Genomic DNA, 24,286 nt, shown 5'->3' with positions numbered 1-24,286 from the left:
CACTTGTGTTTAAAGTCCACTGGTTATTATGAAGAGCCAGTGGTAGCCTGGTGGCTTGCAGCTCTCACCCTCCCTCCAAAGTGAGTATTGCTGGGGTCATGGGTTTGGGCCCTAGCCTGAGAGGCTTATGCAGGTTGCTTGTTGGAAGGCTGGTTAGCTCAGTTGGTTAGAGGGTGGTGCTAATAAAACTGAAGGTCGTGGGTTCGATCCCTGTACAGGCCAGAGGTAAATTTGGGAAATGATTGTCCAGCTGTACTTGGCTCTGGTGAGGCTGCACCTTGAGTACTGCGTTCAGTTTTGGGCTCCTCACTACAGGAAGGACATCGAGGTGCTGGAGTGTGTCCAGAGCAGGGCTACGAAGCTGGTGAGGGGTCTGGAGTATAAGTCATATGAAGAGCGGCTGAGGGAGCTGGGATTGTTCAGCCAAATTTCCACCTGTGGTTCCGTTTTCCTCACCTTGTGGGTTGGTGCTGAGGTGTGCCTCCTCTGGAATAAGGAGGACATCAGCACTGATGAGCTGCTCTTCCATCAGCAGCGGGCGACACTTGCTGCCCGGCTGGCATTGAGCGTGTTTGGATAGTGACCGCTGAAGGGCTTTTGTGGTCTCATTGAGTATATTAGGGTTTTATAATTAATCAGGATTAGGGCACAGTGAATAAATTTAACAGCTGTATGTGTAAATGTTTGTGTCTTAAAAAAAAAAAAAAAAAAAGGGGCAGAGGAAGTATTCGTGGACCACATAGATGACATATAGATGCCATTTTCTTCTCAAATTTATTTCGAACCTTGGCCTCATGTATTTCACTGTTGAAGTGCTGTTTGGATCTGATCTAAAATGGAGCGTTTGATCACCTGCAATTGTTAAAAGCAAGCATGTGTTAACATCACAACTTGCTGGTTCGTCATGGTTAATCATTTTAGCACGAACTGTGTAATCTTATTTAGGAAAAATCCAAAGTAGAGTTCTATGCTCATTTCTCTTCTGCCCTTCAAACCTAGTCCAGACTTTCCTTTAAGATTTAAAGAAAAAAAAAGTCTAGTCTTTCAAGGTTGTTGATACAGGATGGCTGTCATGTTTCCATAGTAAAGGTTGGTGGGATTAATTTTCCTTCACAAAAAGCACATTGTAGTCCTTTGATGTAAAACTGAATGTGTACTTACAAGCGGTTTGGCATTTGGAAATTGGTTCCACTGCTGGCAGTATGATTATTGCTGTTGTGTAAAAGTAAATACTTTTTCCCATCACCCAAACAGTAGAAAGCTTCAAGAGTTTCTCTTTCTGTCTCTGTCAGACTCTGCACTCTGACTCAGGCATTTTTGCTGTCTGTGGGGTGCAATGAATTCCTACATGAAATCCTGATAAGGTACATTAAATGGGTATTTTTTTTTGTAACACCACCATTTAAAAGATTATTTTTTCCTGTGTATAGCAATGTAAAATTAACCTTTTTTTCATCTACTTCTTTTATGTATTTTTATGAGCCATCAAATTTAATGATTCTTCTGCCCTTTTTTAGCTGTGGTCTTAGAATGGCTTCAGATCAAAATATGCTGAGTTAGCTTAGAAGCTGGCTCAATGGGTAAAAGAAGCATTGTACTGTAGCAAGTTTAATTTATACAATACTTGGCTTGCTTTGCTCATTACAATGCTAGAGCATGTAATTATGAAAGAAAACCGGTTTGCTGTCCCTTAAAAAGTCCTGTATCAATATTGTAATTGATAAGGGAGGAAGCTTAGTCTTAGAAAGAGGAACCCTCTCTTTGTACAGCAAAACATAAAGTATGAATTAAATATTCTAAAATGGCTTTCTAGAACTAGAAGAAGGAGAGGAAAAATATATATATATATATATTCTGAGAAATCCAAACAGGATATGATATCATTCTGAGGGTTTGAAAAGATCATTCAGCTGGGAATTCGTGTGAACACAGATCTTTATCTCTTCAGGTAACTTTTGTGTAAAGAACAACAACCATAAAATTTTCAAAAATCTGTTCTGAAGACAACAGCTCAGTGGTGCACAGTGTGTTTTTTTCCAACACAGTTCTAAATCAGATAGTTACAACCATCCCACACTTTGCAGTACCTACAGCTTTGTTCTGTAAAGCCCTCCAAACTTGTCAGGGTAGCCAAGGCTTGGTTATCATTTGACCCAGAAACACAAATAATAAAGTTTTGTCTTGGTGGGCTAGGAAATAAAGACTCCAGTTACGTAACATTACTGGTGCTGGAAGACATTAATGAACATCATTATGCCTTATTTTTTGTAACCTTTGCTCAATTAAGCAGCGTCTTCCTTCATCCCTAGTTGATTTTAGCTCCTGTAGCATCTCGAGGGAATGCAGGACGTGCAGTTCTTCCTTCACAAAAGGAAGAGAGGTTCTCTTTAATGACTGGCAAATCATGAACTGTGTGAAAATCCATTTTTATTTTATTTTGCTTCTTAAGAAGAAATGTGACCTCATGCTTTTTAATTCAAGAAATGCTTCTAAATGTCCTTTCTTGTGCAATGTATATTAAAACTAAGCTTTCCTCTATCATCACGATATAGCATCAGATTCTCTTCTAGTGCCCAAATGAGCCCTTTCAGAATCTTTGCAAGGTTATTTGAAGTGGAAAACTTTCGAAAGGGCTTCAGAATGTCATTTTTCTTTCTTTTAAAAAGCTGTTAAAAGAAAATGAAGAAAATAGCCTTACCATTTTTTGAACTACTTTTAACAAGTTCAGAAGGAAGTCATTTACCTTTTCTTAACTAAGGTGTCAGCACACAGACACAGTTTGAGATTATTAGTTTTTAAAAGTGATGTTTCTGTAAGTCTGAACAGCAGATGATATAACACATCTTTAGCTCTCCATCTTTGGCTTTAGGCTGTGCTACTTTAAAGCTCTTCATTTAAAAACTAGTTATAGATGCTTATTTCAAGTAATGCATTTCTATAAAAGTACACACAGGGTGGGTGATACTTTCAGTGCATAGCCATGAGCACATCCTCTCATTGGTAGACGGGAGTGGGAAGAGAAATTTTCAAGAGATGAATAGTCTCAGTGAAGAAATACCTCTATTTCTGACCTGAAGCATCAGTTTTGAGAAATCATGGAGGAAGTCTAAAGTAAGCTAACAGTTCTTGGCCTTCTGGTAAAAGATTATCAGTATGCATAGTCTAATTTTCTCTGTTGCCCACGTCTGTGCTTTTATATTCCTGTTGATTTTGTTTCGCCGTGTGCGGGTACCCTGCAGTCTTCACTGCTCACTTGCCTTTGGCCCTTTCTTTCTAAGAAGCCTTTTGCACATGATGTGGGATATTCCTCCAAACTTTAAAACTGAATTTGAGATTCTTCCATTTAAAAAAGTGAATCTGAAATAATCCTGAATCTGAATCTGAAATGTGTTAATTACTGAGGCAAACAGCTTTCTATGCTTTTCCTTACGATCTTTGCCTTCCTTTCCTTATTCTGGTGTTGGTCATTGTTGTCAAAGATTACCTGAACACATTGGATGGGGTCTCAGCTACAGAGCCCTGTGTGCTGCAGATGCCTCTATGTATCTCCAGGTATTAATGGTTATACATTATGCACCATTTTTCTCTTTCTCTCTTTCTCTTGCTGTATGGATTAAGTAGGAAGTAATAGCAGGCAAGTGCATGGTAAGATGCACTGTCTCAAATATTATTCTAGAAAGCATTCTTTATAAATGCATTCTATATCAGCTGCAGCAGATGTGTTATAAAATTGATTTTCACACGGAGATGTGTCCAGAGACCAAAATACCTCCTCCTGAAATTGTATACGTGTGTTACTTTAAATAGTGTCTGCCACGAAGGAGCAGCTTTTAAGTGTTACGCTTATTTTGTCTTTCTAGTTGATTCTTTAATGATGCAGACAGATGGCGGAGACTCTGTCATAACCTTGATCTCTGTGTGATCTTTGTAAACAACCTTGTCTCCGAGTTTTCTCAATTATCCCACTTATTCTCCCTCTCCTACCATATGCCATGGACAATTTTTCCATTTCATTTTAGTGTATACAAGTAACAGAAGCTTTTCAAGCACCTGGTGCAGAGTAAAGATGACTAAGTAATTAAATGCTACAGGAGCTGCTGATTGGCACATAAAGCTGCAGCGTGATAACCAGAGACAAGTTACAGTAACGTGCATCCTTGAAGGAGTGCATAATGGGACCTGATTTAAATATCTTCTGTTTTTAAGAAGTACCCCATGTGTTTTCTTTGAAATTAGCTTTGTCTTCATCTGTTGGAGCTGTTAAGCTGGTCTGCTCCTCAAATTACTCTGTACAAGCCTGTACCATTAGAAAGCGGAAAAAAGAGGCTGTAAATCAACAGTGTGTAATTTTGGAAGCTCACTTACTATGCTTGAAATATGATTTTATGACAATTGAAGGAAATATATACTTACAGGGTACACTAAACTGTGTAAATATTCATGAGTAGCAAAAGTTTTGCTAGTATTTTTTTTTTCAAGAATGGAGAAGTCTTACATTATGAAGTATTTGCAACAGAAGTCTTAGAAGGCCGTGGTTTAGGCAAATTCCTTGTCTATAAATCGAGGCAGTAAGTCAGAAAATGTTGGCTTGTAAGAAGAGTTCCTTTCTATATTAGAAATCATAAGCATCTATAATTAAGAGAGGGCAAACAGATTAGATTTATAACAGAGTAAATGGCATATAGATTCCGAAGTTCTAATGTGAAAAGCATGCATTTCACAGTTACTGAAAGGGGAACAAATCAAAGTGGAGACTAAATCAATGACTAATAATGGTTATAAATCAGGTATATAACATTTTGTGGTTTTCTCCCCTATGGGAATCAATGGTAGATGGCAGAAGGATGGTGTGTGGTGGGTTCTTGAGTTATGCTGTCAGTCAGGTAACCTGAAGGATCTCCCTCATGCTTGCAAAATGAATGCTGCAGCACAGTTGCAGTTGTGGCTCATTGTGAAACTGCATAAAACATTTCAAGAGAGTAGTTTTGTTAGCCCTTGTTTATCAGTGGAAGAATTCTTTCAGGACTCAGAGGAGGATTTTTTTCTTAATTATTATTCTTGACTAGTATTATTTAAGGTCAGTTCTGAAAACTACGTCAACACTGTATCAGCACATCAGATTCTAGGCTTTTGTTTTGTTTTGTTTTGTTTGGTTGGTTGGTTTATTTTCTTCTTTTGTAAGAATGAAAAACTAATAAAATTAGTGTTTGTTTCTCCAGGAGTAAAAATTCATTTCCTGCTTTACTTAGAACGTAAGAATGAATTTAAAAAATGAATGCAATAAAGCTGTTGGAAGTGTAGATATTTGACTTGGTAATCTGTCACCAGTCTTTCCCTAAGGGAAGTAAAGCTTGCATTTTACCCACTACCTAAAGCATACAGTAATTATACATTTTAGAACCATAGCATGAAATATTCTGGCATGAATTACTGCCAAAGTTGCATATAGCCCCTCTTTATGTGACCAATATAGCTTTAAAATGTCATTATACTTTTATAAATGCAAATATAATGTGTAGAAAAACTAATTGTACCAATGTGCTTGGAGTTCACTTTTTAATTTTGTGTTCACAGCTGCGTATTCAACACAGCTCTCCAAAAATATTTCCATCCATGTGCTTACGTTATTAGTGCCCAGCTTTAGTGGCATGTTTTGAGATGCCTGTCTTCAGCCTTGAAAGCCTCTTGCCATGCCTTCATTTATTATTTAATGTATACCAAAAAAAATAGTATTGATTTTCTCCTGAATTTCCCATCTAAAGGATAGCTAGCTAAAGGGAAAGTTTCTCCCTCGTCCAAATTCTGTGTAACACTCAAAGTAATACGAGTGCTTTAACTGTTTTAGTCCTTAATGCCAAGTAAGGCACCCAGGGACACAGTCATATACTTCTGTGCTGAAAGAAGTGCGTGCATTCTGTGTAGCCATGGGGGAGGTATCTTTGCAAAACTAAATAAAACACCAAAATACATGATTGCATTTATTATTTTATAAAAATATTTAATACAATAATAAAATTCAGTATTGCAGCCTTTGTTACTTGCTGGCTTTTTTATGACTTATTTTTACTCTGTAGTGTTCTTGAAGATCTGATTTTTTCCAATGAAATCTTTCTTCAGTCCACTCAAGACAGATGATATTTGAGCTAGAGATTAGATTTATAAGTGGTTTTCTTTTTTGCTCTGTTGCAAAGAGGTTTGCCTGGAAGGACAAGAGAGTATTATTGATATATCTGATTATTCTTGCATCATGTTCTCTCATTGCTGTTCTTGTTTACTTGCAGAAAGAGAGAAAGGGAAAATAGAGTATTGCTGAAGAAATAGGGACTAAAGCAATGCAAGTCTGAGTGGCTGTTCTGAAACTACTTTTTACATCTGTAGCATAAAATAATGCACTGTAATGTTAAGAAGTCTGTACTGTGCTCAATGTGCTCTTTGCTACTAAATTATTTCAATATTTGTATTTCATACGCAAAGTTTATTTCATGTTTAAAGATTCCATTGTCAAGCTGTATCAATGACAAGGAATGCCACAGATGATTTAGAGCTGATGAGCTATATGGGCCCAAATCTGTAGATTGTTCATTGTCGTGATAGTCTTAAAATCTCTGTGTTATCAACCTCAGTTTGAACAGCTCCAATGACAGGGATGTTGGAAGGAGAGGGGGCAGAGAATCGATGACTCGAGAGGCAAATCCCCCCAGTTCAAATAATCACTAAACAAATAATTGCAATCAGTGAAGTGAAATTCCTAAATTTGTAAACAAGTCACGTAGGAAAGTAGAGAAAGGTGAGCAGAAAAAGTAGAGAAGGGCTTGTCTTACAGAAGACAGTCATGGTTGATGGTATCAAAGATAAGTTATAAGTTATCCTTTGAAAGAATGACAACCTTAACTCTTACACCATATGGAGGAATCAGGAGAAAAGAACCCTTTTCTTCTGTCTGCCCTTATTTTCCATTAGAAACTATTTTCTCTAGTGAAAAGTGTTTTTCTTGTTATATAACATTGTGAACACTGGCTAACTGCTTTTCTTGAGAGAGAACTGAGCAGACTGTGTCAGTAAAATAAACTTTGATTTTGTAATTAGAGATAAAAAAAAAATGTTGGAAGATATTAAGCAGAGTGTTTTAATAATATTTAAAGTATCTTCATTTGTGCTTATACTGGTAGGAAGTAATACAAATCATGCAAAGCAATTTCTTTCTAGTCGAGATTGATTTATACTGAAAAATTGAATGGAAGAAAATGCTTTATAAGAAATGTTGTAATAGCTGTCTGCTCTTGAATGTTTTTTTAGTTTGTTTGTTACAACAGTATGGTTACACTTAACCCTTTAGAAAAGTCATAATCACTGGAGATCAAAGCATCATGCAATTCATTTCCATTAGCATGAAAATATCTTAAATATTGATTTTTTTCCCTATATAGAAGCTTTAGTTGTTTCTGCATATAAAGATCGAAGTATTTGTGGCTAATTTGAAGAATGTGTTTTCAGAATGTATTCTCATTGTAAAGGTTCTGATGCTATATCATTTAAGTTTTAAAAATATTATTAGTAGGAGACAGAAACAAGAGGTAGTGTTTTCTAAGGAATGTGAAGTATTTTTGCAATGCTTTTTAGCAGTTGTGAAATTATCACATGAATTTTCAGTAGATGCAATTTTTTGTTATTAAAAAAAATCTGTTGTAACAATTTACTGTATATTGGCAATCCTACTATAGCAATAATACTTGTAAGTTCAATGTACTAGTTTCAGTTCCTGTTAGGTGAGTGTTTTAAAAACCTACCGTTATCAGCTTATATTTGATTCTCCAAGTTAATTCTGTAAGAGTAACCTTTCTGGCCTTAATTAATATCTTGTTATTTCTGTTTTGTTAAATTTACCTTTATCTAGCTGTCTGAATCACTAGACAGGTCTGGTCAGAGAAGTGAAAATAAGGAAAAAGGTATAGTATCTGTTGTTTATAAGATCCAGTTACAAATGGCGTTCTTTCCTTTTGCAAAAGGCACTGAGACGTGAACTGAAGGATAAAGAGCAAACCATTCTCAATGCTGTGGACCAGGCACGAATTTTCCTTGCTGACCAACCAATTGAGGGTCCTGAGGAACCAAGAAGGAGCTTACATTCGAAAACAGGTCAGAAAATATTCTCTTCCTGTTTTAAATGGTCAAAAGGAAAGTAATAGAACTTACATGTCCCTAGTACATTTTTATATCCCGATTACTTGGTTAGGTTTTGGGATTTTCCACACCACATACTGGCTGCTTTTATTTCAGTGCTTTAGCCTTAAGTTATTACTACATTGCTTTGGAAGTGCTCAAGTTTTTAATGGAAGAAGAAAAATCTTTGCATTTCCTTTTCCAGTTTTTGATTCAAAATGTCATCAGTTCTTTTCTTTTTTCTTAATACAATAGCATGTGTACACCTTAAATGTAGTCAAAGCAGTAATTCAAATATGCAAATGTAAATTTTTTACGTCATTATAGCAAAATTTTGCCCCACAAATGGAAATCAATGTATTCTGTGATGTATCTCAGAAGTAAAATCAGCTTTAGGAATGTAGTCATTACAGAATCATAAAGATTCCAGTATTTTGATGAATTATTGCTAAGGAGTGAAACACAGCTCTCCTAGAAATGATAGTCGCATAATATTTGTCAAGGTATTTGTCTATATCAGAGACCAACAGGACCCTGTAACCCCAAATTATAAAAAATGTACCAAGTATCTCTGTAATTACATGGAAAAAGCTATAATCAAAGTACAATTAAGTCAGAATTATTTTTCTGACATAAGCTACATTATTATAAAATCTTATTTCTTTTAATTACATAAGGATTCTTCTTGGATCTAGTAATCTGCAGTTATGGAAATACCAGTGGCAGTAAGATGTGAATAATTTACTATTCTGTATAATTTACAAAATTGTAGCTACTTCTGTAGCTATGGCATATAGTTACTTTTGTCAGGAGTTGTTTTTTTCTTTCTATACATCATTAAATCTCCATAGCAAACATTTCAGGCTTGTTCAAACAGGTAATATTTCCTTCATCCATATTTAGTGTTACTTCTGTGCAAATTTTTATGTGATTTCCTATTCCATAATTCAACTTTGTGTTAAAGTTTGAATATCTGGTGATTAAAGCCATTTTTCCTTGTGATTAGATTTTGTACCGTAGCTGCAGTACTGTGCTTTACTGCTTGCTTTTTGAACTCCTGAAAGCATTCTGCTTGTCTCACACAACTTACTCACGGACTTGTTTGACATATTGCATTTAGAATGCTTTATTAGAAAACCTGCAGTTGAAAAATAGAGAAAGCTCACTTTATATCTGCTCATTGTGTTGCAAGAGTTTGAAGTCACAGACTGTCCTCTCAAAAGCCATAGAATTACCCAGCAGAAATGCCGCCAATGCATGAAATGTTACCGACGTAAAGTGTTCACACTTTCTGGCAGGGGTTGGTATCAATGATCTAATCAGTGTTGACTGAAAGTGCAAGAACAAACTTCAGATGGTGACATGCATCATACATTCCTGATAAGCAATTTTAAAAGTATTACTGGTGTTATTATTTTAAACTCCTGTGAGCTACAGATGGCAATGACAGAATAGCAGGGAAGCTGATTACCATGTTAAGTTGTGTAACAGTAATGACCAGGCAGGTGGCTCTTGTCCACCCATCATATTTAAAAGCAATCAGTACGCTGAGACTGGGAAGCTTCATAGGTGTGTGCTGTGAGCTTATTTTCCTCGTCCTTCTTCAAGCTCAGTAGTTCCATTACACCTGTTTTGAGTGTGTGGTAGGCTAGTCTCTGCTACCAACCTCGGCTGGTTGAGAGGAGGAAATAGGAAGAGCATGAGTGAGAAATCTTGTCATGCTTGGTCTCTTCACCAAGGTGACCAGTGGTGCAAGGGTCTGGGAAGTGGAGGAGTATCTGCAGTCAGTCTAACGGTTTCTCTCTGCTGCTCTTTCTTCTCAAACCTTTGGTCTGCCCCAGTGTGCGCTCTGCAGGCTGCAGGAAATATCTGCTCTGCCACAGTGCTGCTTCTACTGCCCCTCCTCTGACCCTCTGGTGTTCCCTCTGATGTTTCTCTCTTGTTCCTTCCTCCTCTGGTGTTTTCTGCCCTTTCTTTAAGCACGTTTTCCACCTTGGCAGGTGGGCTCAGCTGTACCTGCCGTGGGTCCACTGCAGAGCTGGTCACGTCTGGCATGTGGCAGCCCCTGGCCTCTTCTCACAGCGGGCCCCCCTGCCAACAGCTGGACACAGACACGCTGTACAGAGTAGAGTTTCTGCAGATTAATAAACTTCAGGCCAAAAGGTGCCTTTGAATCTTCTGCTCTGATCTCTTATATAACATAATCCGTTAAATTTCACCAACCCTTGTACGGTCTGACAAATGCCACCAATCCCCAGAAATCCACACCCCTGGACTTGAGCCCATGCAGAGACATACAGTCTTTCTTCTCAATAAGCATTTTCAGTGAGGACTGTGAGTGCAGGCTTATGTTTGCTTTTAAAATGTTTAATGTTTTAATTTCCATCAGCCTCTTAATCATCGGTATTTTATGCAATAGATTAAAAGTTTGCTCATTAACTTCAGTGAAGTGCACTTAACATTGCTAAAGGTGGGGAGTGTGGTTTTGGATTGTGAGCTGATGGGTCTATCTTCAGAAATATTCATGGGTAGTACGCAATGCTGTACAGTCATGATTTAAACATGCCTTTGGCTGCTTTGATAATACAAATAGCAAAACCATGTAGGAAATAGTAATAGCATGAATTGGAAGATCACTGTTTGATTAGTTTTTACCTAATAGCAAGAGTGTTTAGGTGTGGGGTTAGGTAATCCAAAGAGATGGTAAAATATCCAGCCACTGAAGTTACACAAAGGCCCAGACAATGCAGATGCCTTGTTTCTAGGTGCATAAGAATTGAGAATCACAGAATCATTAAGGTTGGAAGAGACCTCCAAGATCACTGCGTCCAACCATCCCCCTACCACCAATGTCACCCACTAAACCATGTCCCTAAGCACCACGTCCAACCTTTCCTTAAACACCCCCAGGGACGGTGACTCCACCACCTCCCTGGGCAACCCGTCCCAATGCCTGACTGCTCTTTCTGAGAAGAAATGTCTCCTCATTTCCAACCTGAACCTCCCCTGGCACAACTTGAGGCCATTCCCTCTGGTCCTATCACTAGTTTCCTGTGAGAAGAGGCCGACCCCCAGCTCCCCACACCTTCCTTTCAGGTAGCTGCAGAGAGCAATAAGGCCTCCCCTAAGCCTCCTCTTCTCCAGACCAAACAACCCCAGTTCTCTTGAGGGTACATTGAATTAAATATTCCAGGATTATTTTATTCTCTCTGCAGGTTCTTCACAACAGGGACAAAAATTTGCCATATGATTCTGCTGTGACATCAGTTCAGAGTCTCTTGTATGTTACAATAAATTAAGACAATCTGAGTAACCTTTTCACATCCCCCTGAAGTGCATAATACAATCAAAACTTAATTGAAAAAAAATTACCTCGTTAGAACATCCATTAAAGATATTCATAATATTTAAAAATAGACCCTATCATATCTTTTCAGACATCATCTTTGAAGCTTTCTCTATTCCTTTATACTGCACACTACAAAAGGAAATTGAATCATACTCTAATTCAGTCTTTGTATTAATTGTCTGACTTCAACTAATTTGCACTTGGGCTGCTAGGTACAAAAATAATTCTGCCTAGGCATGAAGGAGACAGCAATATCTGAGAGGTTTTTTGTTTGTTTTGTTTTTGAAATAAGGAGAAACAGTAAAGTTAATTTGAATTAACCAAAGCTGTAAATTCTGAAATCTGTTAAATGTAAACAGCATTAAAGCATAGCAGGTACAAGCTCGTTTGCAATTAGTGATCTGGGTTCCAGTTCTGGTGTGACTGGTGATTGAGAGCCTCAGAGGTTGTCAGGATTTTTTTTATCCTCTTGTTCTGATGCTCAAGTAAAAATTCACTTGTTTGTACAAAGGCTTCTCTAGACATATATGCAAAGATGTTTTTTATCACCAGAGGATTGGATTACTGGGCATGACAGTTCTGCACTCTCTGAATCACGTGAGAGACTTCAGAAGGTGGTCAGCAGCAGCATATAGTGTCCTTCTGGAGAGGTTTCTCGTTACCTGCTCATGAATCTTTTTGTAATTTCTGTGTGTAACTTCTGGTCTAATTCAAATTTTATAGATACAGTATGCATTATTTAGTAGCTGAAGTACTATTTTCTGTGGATTGTTGCTTCTGCACTTGAATGCTTGTTGCAGTATTTGAAATTGTTCATGATTCCTGATTAGGAGGAGATTGGCAATGGGGAATTCTCTGTGATCAGATCTTGACTGATGTACTTGCTGATTTTGAATTGCTTTTGTTTTTCTTCAGTCTCTCTCTCACGCTCTATAGGTACCTTAAAGGAGGCTGTAGCGAGGTGGGGATTGGTCTGTTCTCCCACATGCCTGGTGACAGGACGAGGGGGAATGGGCTAAAGTTGTGCCAGGGGAGGTTTAGGTTGGATATCAGGAAGAACTTCTTTACTGAAAGGGTTGTTAGGCATTGGAATGGGCTGCCCAGGGAAGTGGTTGAGTCACCATCCCTGGAGGTCTTTAAGAGACGTTTGGATGTTGAGCTTAGTGATATGGTTTAGTGGAGGACTTGTTATTGTTAGGTCAGAGGTTGGACTCAGTAATCTTGGAGGTCTCTTCCAACCTAGACGATTCTGTGATTCTGTGAATTTCTTTGAGCATCTGAATGGAGCTGATTGATAAAACCACCAGGCCAGCTGCTGAATTTTATAGATGGTCAGGATAATGAAGTTGGAGATACTCACATTTTTAGCTTTGTTACTGCTTTTCCGTGGTATAGGAGAAAACTTGAAGAATTACAGTCAACCTTTTGCACATCTTTAGATCTATGGCATAGTTACAGTTGGCTTCTTATTTCCCTACACTGTTAATAAGGTTACTGGCTATGGGATACACAAAGGAAAGAAAAAATAATAGTTTCTGTCCCTAGGATTATATAGATCAGTGATGTCTCCAGTGTATGGCTTTTCTGAAATTCTGTCCTGGAGATTCCACTGCTGTAGTGAGGGAGTGGAGCTAAATGTTTTTTGGAAGATAACACAAATTAACATTTTAACAGACGAGGCTACTACAGTGATTCCTACTCCAACAGAGAATGTTTCCAGGAGTCTGTGGTATTGCTGGAGTACTTCCGTAGGTTTTGGTTTTGTTACGATAATCAGATTCCTATCTTTGAAAGCTGTTATTTGGTATTAAAGGTGATGTGATAAATACGTGATTTAAAATTAAGTATTTATTGTCTGTTATCTTCTTTAATTAAAAGTGTAGAAAACCCCATAAACCACATTTGTGTTATAAGACAATATATGAGCAAGTATCAGTGAATAACATTACTCTATTTATTTCAGCCAGACAACGTATTCCCCAGTTTCAGACGTAAATAAAAGTCAAACTCCTTTGCTTCCTGCTACTGAACAAATTCAGATAAATTCTCTATCGTATTTTTTCCTCTTAGCAAGGAAGTCCTTACTGGAAATAGGCTACTCTCTTTTTTCTAAAGTATAGAGTAAGCGGTATTTCTATTCCCAACCACTTGTCACCTAGCTGTCATACAAGACTGGAATATTTTTTGTTCTCTTCTGCCCTAATGGGCTGAGTATTGAAGTCTTGATTGTTAAACCTATAGGAGAATGAAGAGCATGTGGGCCACTGGAGGTCAGTGGACTCACGCCCTATTTTGAACATTGTTGCCCGTGTTTTAGTTGGTGCTCATTCACTTGTGACTTTTGACACGTTCAGTTAGAGAAACGTGCAGTTACCTATGAGATAATCCCACAGTGATGAAATTTTTCTCTTCCTGTTCAGATAGATCTTTATCACCCTTCAAGTTTAGTCCACCTGGGTGGAGCCTTGAAATTAATCTTGTAGTGAGTGTCCAAATGGTAGCCTGCTTGGAAAGTTATTAGTGAAAATTCAAGGAAGTTGTTTCCTTTTTCTGGGTGGTGTGGAGTGAAAATCTGGAGGAGTTTTAAGCCTGAATTTTAATAGCTGAATATTGGAAACAGGCTGAGGACGCAGTGATTAATTTTATTTATGTGTGGTGTTTTGTTGTTGTTTGCTTGGTTTTTAACTAGGAGGACCTAAGGATATAAGCACAGTTGTATTCATTTTTAATCTGTATACTGTATTATGCACCAGTTTCATCTGATACATCCCGGGTGGAAGCCATGTTCTTAAACTTTAAGTGCTGCCTTGTGCTAAAGACTCTACATGTCATTAAAGCTTTGTCCGTAGGAGATCTCTTAGTTATGATAATAGCAACACAGGTGACTGATGGATGTCAAATGTCGGGACCTTGTTTGAACGAAAATTCCTTTCTTATTCTCTAGAGCAAACACAGCTAAACAAAATTGTAAAGAAGCCTCAAGACAGCAAATGGGTAATTGCAGAGTATTAAACAAAAAGTAAAGTATGTAGAGGAGAAAACAGGCAGAGTAAACTTGCTCTAGAAGGCTTGTGAGCAATTCAAAATTTTGGAACCTGGATGCTTTCTTGAAGTCCAGTGTTGTTGAAAGACACCATCGATTCAGGGAGTCTTGAGTAAGTGGGATTCAGTGGCGATATCCTTCTCCATTAGTGCCCTCCCTTCTACAGGAATTAGAAGTAGACATTGTAGCTTGTTGATGACATAACAATACTATTATCATTGATTTTTTTTTTCTGGTTTTGTGGCAGGCACAGACTAAAATAGAATTCATACCTCTTTTTTGTTTCTTGAGCAACACAAAACCTCAAGCTTCCACTGTGCTTTGGATCACATCATTTATTACAAGATGGTGGCTGCTTTTAGTGAGAAGTATTGTGTTTTGATTGTGTTTTGATGCTGCATGAATGTGTGGTTCTCAGGGTTGCTGTAATCTCTTAAGTTTTCTGGGGATAAATGCAGTGGGTTGACTTAATTATCTCCCTTAATCAGAAGTTATTTCCTCTTGTTTTGTCTGTCCTTTTGTATCTTCTCCACCAGCACCCACTGGGGAATTCTAATACCTCTTTATTTGTAGACCATACTCCAGGCCCTTTCCAGATGTATTCAATATACATAAAGTTACCAGCTAATTTGTCTTTAATCCTGTGGAGACTTTCCCCATTCACTCTTTATTTTTTCACTCTTTATTTTATTTTATTTCTCTGGCTTGAAGAACTTTCAGTTTTGATAGAGTGAAATCTAAATAGGCTAAGACGACAATGAATGATTGTGCTTTTTCTTTGTTTTACGTGTATTTGCAATAGATACTTGAACTAGAAGAGAAAGGTGACATACTGGGTTGTTAGTCTAAGTGCTATGTTACTAACCAGTTGCTGATTGATCTTTAAAACTTTCCATTACCATCCCATCAGAACTGCGTTTTCTGTCCATATTGTAAGAAACGTAGTGAATGCTTTCACTGGAGTGATGCTAGAGACTTCATCATGCAACACTAGCAGTGCTCTTGGTTGTTCTTCTGCTTACAAATTTGACAGTGTTTCATTGTGTCTGTTCAAATGCTTCAAAAGTGTTCATAATGATTACAGTGAAGTTTTACCCATTGTTTTTTTTTGCTGTGAAGAGTGATTGAATCAAGGAAGAGAGAATATTTGACATAATGCTAAAATATACGAAGAATATACCAAAAGTAAAAAGTAATTAATGTAATTCTGGCAAGACAGAGATCAAGTCAGTAACATGGGGATCAAGCAGAGCTGCTTAGAGTCAAAACTGCTAGAGCCAGAATAGCTTACCTGATCTGAATTGAATTCTTAAGCAAGAAGAGTTTTCTCTGAGAACTGATATCTTTCCTGTGTAAGTATTCTCCATATATGCAAGCGTGTAAGGAATGCATATGCTGTAAAGTTCAGTCTTGAAAGTCTTCCTTCTGTGGCACTCTCTCTCTGCTAGTGACACAGGAAAATTCTTGGTCCTTTCATCGCTTTGTTTGTGACAAAAAATGCTTATTAAAATCAAGTTTCTTTCCACTACAAAAGCAGATTTTTTTTCCTGCTTTTTCTCTGACTGCAAGGTCAGTTACTATCTTCCCTCTCTGGTAAACAGATGGTCCAGTGAATACAGGCTCTTCTTACTTTCTGAGCAGCTGCTGAAGTGAAGATAATGTAATAAGTACATTACAAAAAAAAGGGGGGGGGGGGGGGGGGGAGAAAAAAAGCTGATCATTCAGAAGCTTTCATATTAAGTGGGAACAAAAGAGCAGCAACTAGTATGTGGCGTTTTTTCACAGCACAAAGGAGCTGTGTTTGTCTGCTAGTGTGTGCAGTGACAGACTGATGAAACAAACTCAAAGCGCAGAATTCATACTGTTAAGACGTTATTTATGAGGCTAGGTTTACAATTCTGTGCTGTGCAATGAGGATCTTGGAGAATGTGCTCTCTGCTTGAAAATAGTGTGGTGCTCATTAATAGGTTGGGCTTTCATGATGGAAAGCATGTAAGTTGTGCAGGATGTATTTCTTAACTGAATAGAAGCTGAATGGTTTTATAGCTCATAAAAATGTGTGTTTGGCTTTATTTCTCCAGTAAATGCCTTTTTAAGGCAAGTTTACAAGCACTCCCAAGACTTGGGTAAAATAAAGCAGTCTTGAAAGGAATTAATATTTTTCAAATAAAATAGGCAGCAGATTCCCTTGGACAAGGAGACTGATCTGACAAATGGTCTTCAAAAATGTTTCTGTTTTTAGTTCTGTTGGGATACTTCTGTCATCCCACTTAGTGCGGAATTTTTTCCCTCCCAGATATGCGACTGGTCTGTCACGAGTGAAGCTGTCTTGTTGTAGTTGGCCAGGCAAATTAGATCAGGCCATTGTTCCCCTCTCCTATTCTCATTTGTAGCTACAGCTACTTTTTTTTTTTTGGTATTGATTTTACTGGGGCAAGAAGCAGTCAGTCATTGAATCTGTTACATCAGTACCATTATAGCCAACAAAAGAATTTTGCAAGTTTTTCTTTCCACTCTTGTTAAGGCTTCCTGGATGATGTTCTACTCAGTCCAGTTTCTGGGTGTAATGTCCCCTGTATTGACAGTTTCAAGATGACAGCCAAGGAGACTCCTCCAACTGGGTCTACAACTTTCTGTCCCGTTTCAACAAAGTACTCCCTTTTCTTTCTGTAAGTGTTCTAACTACAGGTGCTCTCTTAGTCCTTATTTAAGGTCCTGCAGCTTTTACTGGTGGGGCCTTGTTGTCCATCTGATGATACTGAACTGGTTGTACTAGGTGCTGCACCTTGGCTTGGCTTCCAGATTTTGTGCATTAGTTTTGTCTATGGACTGTAGTTGGCTGTCATTAATTCATCAACGGTATATATTCATAGCTGGGAATAATTCCAAAATTACTTTTAGTGATGACTTCCTTGGTATCTGTAACTAAGCAATTGGTAGCCATTTTTTATCTGAAAAGGTTGCTTTGTTTAGAATTTAAGCATTATTTCTTTTGCTTTTCCTGAAATCCTGAAATCTCTTGCAAAGCTTGGGGTAAAGATCATCCCAGAACTGTGTTGTCCTATGATGTAGCTTATTCTGAATGTGAATTGCTGAGATTCAAGACACAAGGTACGATTTATCACAGCCTGTCTTTGGTCTTTATCTTTATTCTGGTCTGTCAGTATTGCAAATTGTGAGTTACTGCCTTGCCTCTGATCCTAGAGCTATATACATAATTTATATCCCTTTGCATCTAGTTAAGCATCACAGGTTTTGTCCCAGCTGTTCCTCCCCACATTCCTCTTCTGAAACACCCTCCTGCCATTGTGGTGTCCCTAAACTTGGCTAGTCTTTGCAGGTAGCGAGCAGATGGGTAGTTGCTCTTGCCTAACAGCTTATGACTCTGAGCAAGTCACTGAAATATCTCAGTAAGTCTGAATGCTCAAAATTTCTTTTGTCCCTCTCAGCCCCAATCTTTTGTCAAATGCCTCTGTTCTTTGAAGGAGCTTTTCTAATTCTAGAACTCAAAACATGCACTACAACCTACAGCTTAGGTATTTGTCACCATCTTTTCTGTGGTGTCCGCTCCTCTTAATCATCCTTGCTTCCCGTTCTGCTTCAGTTACTTCTGGTGGTACTTTTTTCTCTTAACTAACCATTTCTTAGCAAGTTGCCTTGTGCTTTTGGGCAACACTTGGTCATTTGGCAATAACTTGTTCCCTCCTGCACCATCAATTAAAATGGAAAACACGTGCATTATACTTTTTTCTGAGATGGCGTCTGGATTCCATTGTAGAATACTCTTCTTGTATTTGTAAGCTAATATGTATCGAGACTAATGTGGGCAAAAAAGTTTTTGAAAAAAACTTAAATATGTGGAATTGGCTGGCAGAAATTCTGGCTTTGATCCAAACAACTTACTTTAACATCTAGAAAAATGTGCCTTCCTCAGCTGCAAATTTAATGTATTCTAATGATTTATTTTTTATCACTTACAGCACGCTTTGCAGTATTGCATGCTAAAGAATGTAGGTTGCATCACCAGAAGCACAGTAATTGAACTTTTCCAGCTACAACAGTGCGTTTACTTTGACATTCACCTAGCCTTTGAAAAGCAAAACGTTTCCTTCCCCCCTGTTTTTTTGTCCCCTCCCCAGGTGAGCAGCTCCAAGCTTAGTCAGTTGTTATGATAGCACACAGAATCACAGAATGGCTGAGGTTGGAAGGGACCTACAGAGGTCATCTAGTCCAACCCCCCTGCTCAAGCAGGGTCACCCAGAGCGCATTGCACAGGATGGCATCCGGGCGGGTTTGGAATATCTCCAAAGAAGGAGACTCCACAACCTCTCTGGGCAGCCTGTTCCAGTGCTCTGTCACCCAAACCATAAAGAAGTTCTTCCTCATATGATATCTTTAAAGACATCATCAGCATATGGAAAATTGTATATCTCATTTGTCTTGTGACAAAAATGCTGCTTTCATCTCTATATTGCTGTGTATAATTTATTCATAGACAACACTTGATTTTTAATCACAAATAATGCCGTGATAAACTTTTTCTAAGGGTTTTTTATAGGAGTGAGTAGAAGGCCACTTGGCTTAGTTTTGGAGTATGCCATATCTTGTTCCCCATATTTTGTTTTCTGTTTTCTGCGTTATATCAAGTTTGCTCTGCTTATTTCTCTGCCTGCAGAAACTGCAAGGTTGCTATGTAGAGGAGGAATCCCTTGAAATGAGCTTGGTTGGTAATTACTGTAACAACTCTACCCTAGTGAAGGAAGCTCTTTGTGATTTCTTTCAGTAAGGCCAATCTGAGCAGCAGTCAGCAGGACTTGCTGGGAATTGAAGACCCAGGAAGGAAATGTTCTCTTATTGATAGACCACATGCCTGGGTTGCAGAAATCATCTGTTGTGGAGAAGAGATGTGCCACCAGTTGACTCGGTGCTTGTTGTCAATTAGGACTGAAGCGTGTCTGTAATGTGGAATGCTGTCCTATGTTTTACAGACTCACCAGGGACTGGGGATATAAATATAAGCAGCTTACTGAAATAATCAGTGCCATCTCCTGTGGCTGTGTCTTGAGGTTGTGTGTGTGACCACTTTGGCTTTGTTCAACTGCAGCTGGCCTTTCCTAACGGGAATGGTACTTCCATAGGTGGTGGGTTGCCCAGGAGATTTAGACACATAAGCCTGAAATAACGCACTGTAAGTGCAACATTTTTTCAGTCAGCAAGTTAGCCGAGCAGTTTTATATTTACAATGCCTATTTAAAACAGTGTTTTTAGGACTTCAGCATCAACACAGACAAACAGATATAGAGCTGCAGAAGCACTTACCACATGGTATTCAGTACGCTTTGGGTTTTGCTAGTACATAGGAAGAGAAGAGGCATCCTGGGGGTAGTGTGGAAGATGTTGGTAACTGATCCAATAACAAAGCACTGTTCTTGTTCTTTCTACATGAAATGGTCCCCAAACCCCTATTGCAGTTTCTGGTAGGGAAGAATGATCTTTTATTTCCTCCCCTATGCCTCCAATAAACCAGCAGTGAGCTGCCTTTGCTTTGCAGGTATTAGAATACATGGAAGTCAGGAATAGTTTCCCTTTGTCTTATCAAGCATTATTTTGTCATTAAGGATGATGAAGGTTTATTTCAATTATGGCAAAGTAGACTTTTGACTACCTTGTACATGCTGAAATAAATTATTGATTGACACTGAACTTACGGACTGTCTTGAGCATGCACCTCAGGAGCAGTCTGTTTAACTAGGCATGAATAAGAGAAGAAATAAACAGCAGGACTTCTTTTTTTTCCCTCTGCAGAGTTGACCCCTGAGGAGAAAGCCATGAGGATTGCCAAAGCTATGCGTAAACAGTCATCAGAGGTAAAAGAGAAATGGGAGAACCTAAATGCCAGTGCCACTATCTGGCAGAAGCAAGTGGACAAAGCATTAGAAAAACTGAAAGACTTGCAGTGTGCCATGGATGACCTTGATGCTGACCTGAAGGAGGCTGAAAACGTGAGGAATGGCTGGAAACCTGTGGGAGACCTGCTCATAGATTCATTACCAGATCACATTGAGAAAACTACTGTAAGTGTGGAATTCCTGGGGAATATTTAGCCTGTGTGAGTCACACCCCTCAATTCTACCACCCTTAATGGTGTCAAATATGTTTACACTGTATACTTAAATTCTTATGTACAGTTTATACGCCTCTTCAAAGACTAGATTTGAGGTCACAAGGAAAGTCCAGTACTGTGCCACACTCACTATCAGCTGTGATTGCATAAGCACGTGTGATTTGCAAGCTACATACGTGTATATAACATAATATTATATTGAAAAAAAAAAAAGAAAAAAGAAAGAGTTGTAGGATTCAAATATTTTCTACCCAGAAATACTGTCCAACCCACTGTTAGGCTATGGGTGTGTTTGAAGCTTTGTCCAAGTACTAGAATATGAGCAAGTTCAGTCAATTATAATCCTGGTAGATGACGGGAGGCTCCCCTCCTTTTTGTAGTGGTGAGCTGTCAGATCTGTTTGGCAATCACATATAGCTCTCTTCTTTGAAAAATGTTTAGAGCTCTTTTAGTCATACACAAGTATTTACATAATTTTAATTTCTACACCATAACTTTCACGAATTTCACGTGTTGTCTATCTGAGCACATATAAGTGAAAATTTGCTTTTGCTTTAGGTTGGCTTCTCTTAAGGATTATTTCAAAGGTAAGAACAAACACTACAGTATAGTGTTCTCACAGGCATAACAATTCTTGCAACAAGGGCTCCAGGCCACTCATGCAGGGCTCAGTATCCCAAAGCACTGCAGTCCATGACAGTTGTCATCCTTTGCTTAATTGCATGGGTTGGACTAGGGACCCAGTAATGCAAAACTCCCCAAATAAGCAATACCTTCTGATAAATATTAGCCAGGAAAGCTGACTTGAAACAGCAAAATGCTTGAGTGAATGCCTGAATAGGAGGCATTCCAGCAGAACATGGGGGGATGCATTTGCTTTTTAATTAATATGATAGAGGAAATAGATATTTCAGGCAAACTTAGCAAGCTTCTGTTTCACGAACACAACTTTTCAGTTTTCAAGCTCAAGAATGAATATGAAAAAACATTAGAGGACCCTGGGGTCATGTACTTGACCATCTGTGACTTTAGTATGGGAAGCTGGTGTTGGAAGAATGAAGAGTCATGGCTTGCAAAAAGTTTTGTGGAACTATTCTATTTGTTTACTGCAGCCTGTGGACTTGTATGAACTTCACTCAGGGCTGCCTTATTTCACATGTATCAATGGAAGCATCCTCATTCTCCAAGTTTAGTTGCTACTTCAGGTTTAATGGAACCTAAAATCTTTAAAACAAAGGTAGTCAAAGCTGATTTACGTCTAGAGTGTGGTTGATTTGCAAAAAGTAATGCATCTCCTCCTCCACCTCTTACATTTTAATATGGATACCAAAATAAACACTAAGCTGCTGATGCTGAACAGCTCTTTATTCTTATATTAAGAAGCAATTTGTCATACTTTGATAGCTTTTTCTGTAAAGAAAAGTAAAGAGAAAGCCTTTTAGATTTTCGTAGCTGTGGAAAAAATGAAACATCTGCTAAAGTAATAGTGTCCTGCTGGCTGTCCAGAAGTCAGACACTTACACCTTGCCAGTAGGTGCCTTCTGTTCCTGGCCCTGATAAGAGAGGTTTTTAAGAGAGGTAAATAGTTGAATTGTCCAAAGAAAATCTTTTTTCCGGTTGTTTTTGGCTTGTTTCGTGATGTTTAGTCATTTGTAGGATTGAACAATTAACTGCTCACAGCAAGAAAGACATTTGATGCATCTTTTCAACTGTAACTAAAACTTGCATCAATTTTGTCTTAATGCTGTATTTAGTTCCATTTGATTCAATAAACCTTTTTTTCTTCTTTTAATCATTGTAATACTTTTGCTTTATGGTTCTAATCAGGTAAAACATTGTATTCCTTTACCTTAGGAGATACATTCCTTCATGCTTTGCTAATTCAATAATAGTTTTTAAATTGAATTGTTGTCAGCTGCTTTATACTGGAAAACTGCAGTTACTAGATACATTTCTTTCTTAAGAGCTCTTGACAGTGACTGAACTGCTATAGTTCCTGATAGAGTATTGCCGATTTCTATTTGAAAGGAAGGGGTCTAAAGCCGTATGACACCACAAAACACCTCACTGAAATTGTAATACTCTATTTTAGTGGTGGAATTTGGATGTGGGCATTTGGGTAAATTTCATACCATTTTATTTTTTTTCTCCAAAGGAGTAGGTAATAAGAATATTGAAATGAATGAACTTTCCTTGCTGAAAAACTCTTGAGTTGTGTATCATTATTTAGGGTAAAATGCCACACTGGGCAAGTCAGCACCATGTTGAGTTTACTGGGGCTTTCTCAGGTGTCCATAGAATATAAATATATGCCTCTTACTTTTTTAGGCTTTTAGAGAAGAAATTGCACCCATCAACTTGAAAGTTAAAACAGTGAATGATTTGTCCAGTCAGCTGTCTCCACTCGACCTCTACCCATCGTTAAAGATGTCTCGTCAATTAGATGATCTTAATATGCGGTGGAAACTTTTGCAGGTATTCTTCTGAACGTGTGCAGTAGGAGTAGGGTATGGTGGGGGATGCTCCTCACTCTCTTCTGTTCTCCTAAAAGATGCATTATTACTGTTTGTTATTTCTGTCTTTGAGTTGTTACTCAAGTAGTACAAAAGCAACAAAGAGAACTCTTTACTTCCGTGGCTTGACCAATAGCTTTTCCTTTCAAGCTGTCTCAGCAGTTTACTCACTCAAGAGACTGCATTAATCCCTGGAGGCTAGTGGGAACTATTATTGCACGCTTTGTTACATGTCATAGCAGTATTTTTACTGTATAAATCATTGTTACTGAAAACCAGTGTGCGTATTCCTGTTGTGTTTCCAGTGTCTGCAGGGAATTTCACTAAAAATTACCTAAGTATTAGTAGATCTGTAACGAGATGTGAGCAATAGAACATTTAGCTAAAAACAGAAGAGGGTATGCTGTGAGATTCATATTGCTTAGTTATGATTATTGGTGCTTAAATGGTCTGAGAAAGGTAAATCAATGTGCCTGATTACAGTTTAAACTCATGAAGTTTCTCGCGGAATGATTTAATGAAGTTTCTTATATTAGTTAAAGTTCATTTAGCAATCTTTGCACTTTCTCTCTTTTTTTTTTTTTTTTAGTAATAAATATTTATTGTGAATGTGCTGCTATTTATTTGCCTGGCTCTTAGGGGTAATATGAAGTATCTGAAAGAATCGGGGGAAGGATGGAGTATGTTGCCTCTCCAGCTGAGGGCATTACAGCAGAAGTTTCAAAACTCAGGCGTCAGCTTCTGGGCTCATAGGTCTGAATCTGTCTCCCTTGAGAGACAGAATTATTAATATAATTTGGTAATGGGTTTCTCTTCTTTTTCGCTCCTCAACTTGAGTTAACTAAGCAGCCAAACTGCTGCTGGATGTGCTAGTGCAGTTTCAATTAGTAAACCGGGGGAAATTGTGTCAGCCAAAGTAGTCTGTGTTGGAAAGGCACTGTGAGATCAATACAATCAAATGAAGACCTGCTGACTATAGAAATTTGGACAACAGAAGGGCTGAGAGGAGGTCAGAAACTTCAGTGGTCAGCTAAAGTCACCATGAAACTACTATTGTTCGTTATTGATCCGCAGTACTTTCATAGGAAGACTGCAAA

At 38.2% G+C, this 24,286-nt stretch overlaps 1 protein-coding gene across 6 annotated transcripts in view; it reads left to right on the top strand.

The window, feature by feature from the left end:
• Positions 1-24,286, top strand: part of UTRN (utrophin) — a 370,686-nt gene that overhangs the window by 268,721 nt on the left and 77,679 nt on the right. For all 6 annotated transcript variants that reach the window (XM_050709839.1, XM_035538805.2, XM_050709840.1 and 3 more), the window contains 3 exons: positions 8,007-8,136; positions 20,358-20,626; positions 23,005-23,151. In XM_050709839.1, the coding sequence (XP_050565796.1) occupies positions 8,007-8,136; positions 20,358-20,626; positions 23,005-23,151 (546 nt within the window). The remainder of the gene's footprint in view (positions 1-8,006; positions 8,137-20,357; positions 20,627-23,004; positions 23,152-24,286) is intronic.

This window comes from Cygnus atratus, chromosome 3 (genome assembly GCF_013377495.2).
Source record: "Cygnus atratus isolate AKBS03 ecotype Queensland, Australia chromosome 3, CAtr_DNAZoo_HiC_assembly, whole genome shotgun sequence".
Lineage (NCBI taxonomy): Eukaryota > Metazoa > Chordata > Aves > Anseriformes > Anatidae > Cygnus > Cygnus atratus.
This window is presented reverse-complemented; position numbering and strand designations above follow the sequence as displayed.